The 8,460-nt window shown below is 36.8% G+C and overlaps 1 protein-coding gene across 3 annotated transcripts; it reads right to left on the bottom strand.

The window, feature by feature from the left end:
- Nucleotides 1–630: 630 nt before the first annotated feature.
- LOC116290607 (uncharacterized) lies at nt 631–8,094 on the bottom strand. Of its 3 annotated transcripts, none has more exons than XM_031697676.2 (4): nt 7,877–8,094; nt 2,984–3,199; nt 2,238–2,416; nt 631–1,733 (listed from the first exon to the last, which is right to left on the bottom strand). In XM_031697676.2, exons 2-4 carry the CDS (start codon nt 3,138–3,140, stop codon nt 1,161–1,163), a joined length of 909 nt encoding a protein of 302 aa, XP_031553536.2. In that variant the 5' UTR covers nt 3,141–3,199; nt 7,877–8,094; the 3' UTR covers nt 631–1,160. The 3 variants fall into 3 exon arrangements, with proteins under 3 accessions (XP_031553536.2, XP_031553539.2, XP_031553535.2); XM_031697679.2 differs by lacking the exon at nt 7,877–8,094 and adding an exon at nt 5,985–6,135; XM_031697675.2 differs by lacking the exon at nt 7,877–8,094 and adding an exon at nt 3,526–3,600.
- Between the last annotated feature and the right edge of the window lie 366 nt (nt 8,095–8,460).

Below are 8,460 nucleotides of genomic sequence, written 5' to 3' on the forward strand. Positions count from 1 at the left end.
GTAATATATACCATTCACTTGAATATATTTTTTTGTTTACAGTTGCTTTACTAGTGAAGAAATAGAAAGCGCGCGCGCGTGCTGTGTGCAGTAAAATAAAGCACGCGGGGATAGGTAGAACACAAGAAAAGTGTTAGGAGACGCGTAGTGCTTCTGGAAACTTCGCGAGTGTTCTGCCAATCCCCAAGTGCTTTATAACTCTATACAGCACAGCAAGCAAATTTTTTATTTCTTTTATAAAATGCAAAGGGCGCGTGTGTGCCGGGTGCTGTGTGCTATCATAACCCACGTGCTCCCAATCAATCAGAATGCGGGATTTATAACAGTTATTTTATAAAGAAGTTTAAAACTCTTAAGCATTTCCCCCTGATCAATTTGGCAAAAGAAACGAGTGCTCTGCTATCTCCTAGCACAAGTTACTTTAATCAGTACCCTGACTTCCAACTCATTATATTCAATAGGAGAAAAAAGAAGTTGGTGTAAAATGTCGTCAGTACAAAAGCCGATGTCACAATCAGTTGCTAGAACAGTTGAGATGATAGGGCAACCAAAGAAAATGTGGACAATTCTGTAGACTTGACGTAAGTTATATAATTTTTTATTAAATATAAGAATCGATACACAAAAAAATCTAGTCGAATTGCCATGGCAGGCTGTAAATATCTAAATGACTTGTTTTATCTTCCAATGATGAAACATAGTTTACATAATCTATAATTTGAATTTTAAATGTAGCAAATGAAACCTATTAATTCGTTTAAACCTAAACGTTTAATATTTCAGGGGGTGGGGGTTGTATAAATAATTGTCTCCCTTCTACCTGATGCCTTCCAATGTTTGTCCCGATACCTATTTGCGCAAACGCCCATTTTCTACAGCTAATAATCGTCCGCTTACATGGATTTGAATTTGTCTTTATCTCTCTTTCTATCTGTGAAGTTTATTCTTTTGGATTAAGCTGAGTTTTATATACGTATAAATGAAACAGATAATCCAAAGAAAAAATGAGTTCCCCTTTTAATTTTTAGGATTGACTGTGTTTCGTTATAATTTTATAGATAATTTTATCGGAAGATAACAGTGCTTATACATACGCCCGTCAGTCTCCTAAGATTAGCAAGGTAAGCTACCATTTTTTCTATTATTATTACTTATTAATATTATCTCACTAGTATATATTTAGTTTTTAATATGTAAAAAAGCCGAGCATCATTCGCGCACAGATATTCGGCATCCATGGCTGCTTTTAACCGCCATAAGTCAACACTCGAGGAAAATGGCAAGACTGGCCATTTCTGTCCATTTAAAATATTTCTTGATTCATGAATTCCCTTTTCTGTATCGATGCAAGAAACCTCCTGACCCAAGTGCGCATGTGCACTGTCCTTTGAGTTTACACCGCACGCACAAAAACACATCATCTCGCTACCAGGAAGTGAAGGTAGAGTAATGGATGGCAGAGGTTTAACACCCGGACTACTTGTCATTGTTTCACTAGTAGTATCCTTATAGTTCGATTCTTGTCTTGAGTGGGTGGCTGATTCACTCGACGCTGAAGGAAACACTATACTTGGAGGTAAAGGCTGGGCTCCCTTTATCTGGTCAGCGGATTTACTGTTAGGTTTATCACCAGGCTCCTGAATTTTGGCGCTCGATTTTTTCATCGTTTTTCTTGTTTTGCGGGTTTCTTTTTCCTGTTTTCTGTACTTTGCTCTACGGTTTTTGAACCACACCTTTCAGTAAAACAGAGATAAAAACAACCATGAGTAACAGCCATAGAATACGCGGTGAGATATGAACGAGATAGAAGATAAACCATGATGTATGATGTTGTTGGTGATAAGATATTCAGAGCTCCCGTCAACCTCTAACGAACACATTGTACCAATATCATGATGACTATATTCCAATTGTATTGCTCACAAAACTAATCACATTATGCGGGTCAAACATACCACAAATATAGCAAAACTGTCTCTAGTAAAACTCTGCATGATATTATGTACTGACTAAAGGCCAAGAATGGCTACTATGTTGAAAGACGTGCTACCATAGACGCGAGAGGTCTTTGGTATAAATGATAGAATTTTCAAAGGAATATCATCATGTACCATACACTCTAAGTCGAGAGGTGTGCTTTCATAATGAATGAATTAGCACGCGAGGTTTCATTGTAAGTAGAGAAGAGACATTGTCACCATGCACCATATATTCTTCAATGCAATGTCAAACATTACCTGTATGCGTGCCTCAGGCAGATGTGTGAAGGCCGCCAGTCTTTCTCGCATGACTATATCAGGATAATGAGTCTTAGTGAACGTGTTCTCCAGGATCTGCAGCTGATGATGGGTAAAAGCTGTGCGCGTGCGTCTCTGTTTACCACGTGCGGATCCATAGTGCACCTCAAGGATGATGTCTGACAAACAAAGATTCGCAAAGCTTGATTTAGGTCTCTCATTGTGTGTGATAATATGTTGGTTATTATGAATAGAATAAGGTATTAGAACGATAGAACATTGTCCCTTTGGAAGAATGCGACAACCACATAACCGATAAAGTTTTATTTTCAACCTAGGTTTCCTTGTGTAACATTTGTACAAATTATTTGGACCAGAACAAGCTTCTTCAGACAGCAATTAGATGTCTTCAGCAAACGAATTTCTGGTTAGAATTGCTGGCAATAATGTTCAGCTTCCTTTCTCTTTTTTCTCTTTGCTCTTATCGTGCTACCAACTCGGTACACTTTTGACTTGGGTATAAGGGAAAGCCGAAGAATGGAGTTTATTATCACGTTGCGTACAAAGAGCCGGAATGTTTACACTTTCTTACCAGAAGTAAAATATTATCGAGAGAAAAAAAAATAAAAAAAATGCAATATTGCTGCTAATCATAAAAGAATTGGACCTCTTTCAGTCCATGATATTCTCTCTTATCATATTGCAAAACACTGTAAAAACGTCTACGTCTTCGTGAGCTGCCTTACCTGCCAATCTCTCTGCAAGCGTCAGAGCCCCATTCGATACATGTGCGTTCCCTGGAACATCTTGAGGTGGAGATGAGGATTTTGATTCGCTACTTAGGATGCTATCAATTGTAAATGACAATGAATTTGTCGATGCAGGCTTCGTCTTGTCCGCCATCTTTCGTACACTGAAGTCTTCAGGGTAATGCTTATGCCTTGTGGAATCAAACTTCACAGCTGTCAAAAAATAAATTAAAAAACGACTCAGCAAAAGAATATCATGGAAAATGAAAGGAAATAAATGAGTAGCAAAATCTTATCAATTATCCTCAGGTTCTATGAGAAATTCAATGAAGAAGACTTATAAATGCTGTGCATGCTTTGTGATGATATATCAGTGCCTGGAGAAGCAGGATTGTTATTTTAAATAAATTTTTCGCCATGTTTTACTAGACCTGACGTTAACGATTGGCCACTTATTTCTATCATCAAAACAAACCATTTAACCCTCAAGAGACAGGGAGCCAAGATACCCCCTTAGTCTCTTCCAAGTATCTATTGACCTTCTAAACGTCTATAAACGTTGCAGTTCAAATCGCTTGGCTTCTCAAGGACTCGTTTTCTTCGCAACATGGGGAGCTTGTTGGGTCTTATACTTAAATAAGTATTTTTTGATACAATTAAAGGCGCTTTTGTTCCTTTTGTCTATCATTTTGATCGATATTAAAATCCGATAGACTCTGCCACAAGACGAGGTAAAGTATGGTGGTCTGGCGGCATCTTAGATGACACTTGTAAACCTCATAACAACCACTGAAAATCCCAAAATACTGAATAAAGAAATACTATTATAACTCTTATAATAAAAGGGAACCACCTTGGTATCAGTAAGGTGCTATGCAGATTTAGATCGGAATTCAATTCCTGATCTTTAATTCAAATAAACGACTCTCAAGAGAGAACAAAAATAAGTTTTTTTCCTTAAAGATCCGCTTCCAAAAATTATTGGGAACAGCTTCATAGGTGAAGAAACAAAAACTTAAGATAACTATTCCTTTTTGTTTTCAAAATGTTGATGAATTGCTGTGTATTTTTGGCGTCTTAATCGATGTTAATGGATTAACAACGCGTTAACACTTCAGTTTTTTGTCGTTTCATCGCTGCGGGAGTAAAGTAAATTTCCCAAGAATCCCGCACCTTTGGTTAATCTTTTGTGACTTGAATCCTCAATGCTATTGAAATATCTCCAGACGGAGCTGATCAAAGTGTTAATTCTCAGTCCCCTCCTTAGAGCCGGTGTTTGCGGACGATAGTAAACTGTCAAACTGATTGATCGTAACTTAATTAGAGCCAAGTATACCCCACCTAAAGTTCCATTGATCTCTAAACTAACAATTAATTAGAGAGATCTTATCGTGTGGTGTGAGATACAAATCGAGATACTTTACCTTATGGATGCATCGAATCTCGCCGCATAAACCAAAAATAGTTTTGTAATGAATAGCTAGCAGGTTAATTTTTTTTTTCTGGGATTCTTGGTCTACTTCACCCCAACTGATCAACTGCGGCGTAGAAACGACTATAGCCTAAGATTTCATGAACTAACCACTTCCTCAAACGAACTTTTAAACTTCCAAAGCAAAACCGATTTCGCCCTTTTGTAGTTTGGTTCTTTGATCAAATCTTAGGTCTAAACTAAGCCTCTCAGACTTAAAATGAGAATCATTCTCATGATAGGAATAAGGCAAATATAGTCTACTATTTTCAGTCCGAAACGTCAGTAAGTTTTTTCATCTTTTCGTGGTGTATAATTTACCCTTTTATCATTACTGTTTCCTTAGAAACATCGACGCAGTTCACACTAGTTTTTAGCTAGTTATCTTTTCTTTTCATTCTCTACTGAATCAGTTACGCCAATCTAAATAGTTCGTATTCCCTCTGCCGTATCTTATCACTTAGATAATTATTACAGAAGCGGATTATCTTGAAGTAATGGTTCTTAAATGAGTTTCAAAAATAGAGTAAGTCTGTCCGCGAGTGCACTCAAAGTTGCTGATGATTCATGACACTATGCCAAAAGACAATAAAACTTAGCTGTATGGCTGTAGTCAATAGAGTAGTCATTAGCTCATTGGAGTAAAATAAAATTGAGCAAGCAATAAATCTTGCCACTTGACTTTAAATTTCCACTAAAATGGTCCTTAAGGGATTAAATGAGCTCCAGACTGGCTTGGCGAAAGCTATAAAAACTATAAGACAACTATACGTTGTCTTTGAAAACTAAAATCGCCAAATTTGACCGTGTTTTTCTCGCAGACGAGGGACAATAGTGCTGACTGGAAGCACTGCGGGTTTGATGTTTAGTTATAGCCTTATGCGGGAAAATGTTTGATCCGATAATTTCAGCAAAACACTTAAATGAGATTATCCCAGTATAAAGGAAACAGAATAACCCCCAGCCTTGCGACTGAGAAAACACACTCGATGTTTGGTATATTAACCTTTTACAAAAAACGAAGGCTTTTGATACGATTTCTGAGAGCAATCTGACCAAAAGTTTATTTGTAATTACTGCAGTATTATCATCATCAAAAATTTTTTAGGGTTGCTTATTAATACCCGGGCTTAATAATACTCTGGAGAAAAACGCTTAGAAAATTCGGTGTTTATATAAGAAAGTAACTTAAAACGGCCTCAACATGTTTAATTATAACCATATATATATAAACGTATAGTATTCTACATTGTAAGTAAGTAGATGAAATAGGAATAGCATAGGCTGTACCACGTACTCAAAGGAACAAGATTAACTAATGAATACGTTGCCGAAATACATAATATCTTACTATTCGTGCGCTTATTTTCTAAAACTTGAGTAGCACGAGGACCTCTAGTCAGGCAGTGAGTGTATTAGAAGGAAGACTGAGGCCAGAGAGCCTAAACACTGTACGTATATGAGATCTTCGTTGTCTTTTTGCTTCGGTAAAGAGGGAATTTGCAAGGAATAGAACTGTTTTGATACCTTTAACAATTTGGAAATCCTACGCGACCAACTTGCTCAGTTGTCTTCCAAGATGAGTCCCTTTCTCTAATAGAGGCTGGATGTTACCACAGACACAGAAATCGTAGATGTTTAGCTAGAAGGTTATGCCCTGCTCCACACCCGTCGAGCAAACTTTGACTATGATGAGCAGAACAGCATGGTCCAGGATTTACTCAATAATAAATACCACACTGTGGCATTGTGGTCTTAGTATTCTATCCTATTATCCAGGGTGTTTGGGAGTGTTAGTTTTCAAGGTGTTTAGAGATCACACGGGCAACTAGCGAAAACCACAACATCTTCTCCAGAAACCCATTTTGTTGGATATCTTATTCTCTTTTATTCCTAACCACTTTATCAATTGCTTTGATCACTTGATTTCATAACATCAAGTTGTTTTTGAACGATAATTGCCTAAAAACCCTCTTTCGTATTTTTAAGAAGCCCCAACAATTTTCTCAAAGGAAAGGAATGTTCTGGTTCTTGGTTTACAAATATTTATCTTGGTGGTGTGAACTTCATAAAGCGATTTCCTTCATCAGGAGACCAACAGGGGTTTTACACCTTGGTGTTGTAAAGTATAATCTTTTGACCAACTGTAAATAGTTTTGTTTCGAGTCAACCTGTATAATACTTTGTGAAATGTTTTGCAGCGGAAATAACTATTTCAAAGATTGCTAGTGATTCTTCTCAAAGGAACACAGCTAGTGAACATGTCCCTACTTAGTTTCACATCTCTAGAGGCGAACAAAGGTTTTTCCAACCATCTAGATACACTACTATGCTACTACTATGGCACCTTTCAATAGAGAACAAAACTTATAGCATGTTAAAATGATGATCACTTGAACTCAGAGAGAAGAATAAATGTGCTTTCCAGGAGGATACATATGGGCTGAAAAGCAAGACCAGTGGTTTTCATTTACTGGAAAATTCTTAGGATATTTGTTATTGATTTGTTTGTTCATGTAATGATATATATAAAGCAGACTAAATGTGTACCAAATAACTGACTCAAAATCACTGAGTATAGTTGTGTAAAATGGTTGTCTCTTATGTATCACTTGCTAGATATCTTCTTTTTGAAGGTATTAGTTCTAACGGCTTTAAGATATTTCGCAACCATGCACCAAAATATTTAATCACGCCACATGCATGTCTCTGAATCCAATGCAAAACTATTGTGTCATAAAAGAGGACTCGCATATGGCGAAGTTCGCCACGCCTAAGAGTGTTAGAACAACTACATGCAAATGTTAACTTCAGGATTGTTATGCTTGATCATAACTCTCTGGTCACCCCAAGAAAGACAACATGTGGTTCTTGTGACTACAGGGTAAAACAGAAACTAAGATATCTAGTTCTGTATAATTCTCGAGTATGTTCGAGACTTGCAAACCTTTCTTTACAACGCCTCTCTCTACCTCTTTTAGATAAGGATGAAAAATCCTACTCGATGGAAAAGAGACATGTCTTTATAATGTAATATCAGCTATACTTTCTATGAGGAGAGTCGATCAAAACCAGTCTTATAATTGATCTAAAAACCTCCAAAGTTTTGTTCAATAATGAACATTTTGTACTTTGCCGCAAATGTTGCGAAAAGAAAGGATTTTGAACTGTGGTATTTTGATGTCATAATTATCGCATTTTAAACCGCAACCTCTGTCAAGTTTAAAGTGCATGTTTATCCCCGAGAAAAAAAAAAGATCTTCGGTACTTAAGGTATATATGGATTCATTTTTTTCTCGAATAAAACTAAGAGATAATATCAGATTTTTAAAAAGGTTTAGGCTGCGTTAATTCAATTTTCTTGAATCTGGAAAAAAAAGTTAAAAAACAAACGAATGAAAAGGTCAAAATATACTTACTTGCAGTATTGAGAGTTATCGGTGAAAAAACTTAGAGAAAACACTGACACAAACCAACCCAAGCCAACAGCAGCAACTGAAATTTTGAACAAGACGACTGTGATTAAAACGTGAAGTATCTAAAGTACCGAGACAATAGTTATTAGAAACCAATAAAAAAAGATTAACTTCAGGTCTCAGATGTAAGTCGGATGAATGAGCCCAGCTCAGCGTTCCTTTAGAACCAGTGATTATCTTCGTGGAAACATATGATCTGGAGCACGACAATCATAAGCTTTAGACTATGGCCTTTTCATCCCAATTGATCCATCTTCTTTTGGTTATTAATCGGTCTTGACAGTGCGCGTAATCTTAGACAAGCCGTGTAAACAGCACATCAGTAGCTAAACGCTAGAGGAGGGGCGTCTGTATTACCACCACACGTACGCCAATGAGCACGAATATTTTAGACATCAAATAAATGATCTATATATGTTGTCTTGACTTCACTTCTCCTGGCCTCCCCGGAGAAAAACTAAACACCCAGGAAAATAGATTTTTAAGAAGTTATAAAGGATGTGATTATTTCTCATGCTTAATTTGGT

The sequence above is a fragment of the Actinia tenebrosa genome, unplaced genomic scaffold (genome assembly GCF_029948245.1).
Source record: "Actinia tenebrosa isolate PJP-AT-01 unplaced genomic scaffold, QUT_ActTen_1.0 PGA_scaffold6__47_contigs__length_16458017, whole genome shotgun sequence".
NCBI classification, from domain to species: domain Eukaryota; kingdom Metazoa; phylum Cnidaria; class Anthozoa; order Actiniaria; family Actiniidae; genus Actinia; species Actinia tenebrosa.

Bases quoted from the DNA above. Each gene is read 5' to 3' on its own strand.
- LOC116290607 (XM_031697675.2), bottom strand. From the start codon at position 3,595: ATGTTGCGAAGAAAACGAGTCCTTGAGAAGCCAAGCGATTTGAACTGC. The intron at 3,200-3,525 runs GTCAATAGATAC...ATTTTTTGACAG, and splicing joins CGTTTATAGACGTTTAGAAG to CTGTGAAGTTTGATTCCACA. The intron at 1,734-2,237 runs GTAATGTTTGAC...TTTTACTGAAAG, and splicing joins TGCCTGAGGCACGCATACAG to GTGTGGTTCAAAAACCGTAG.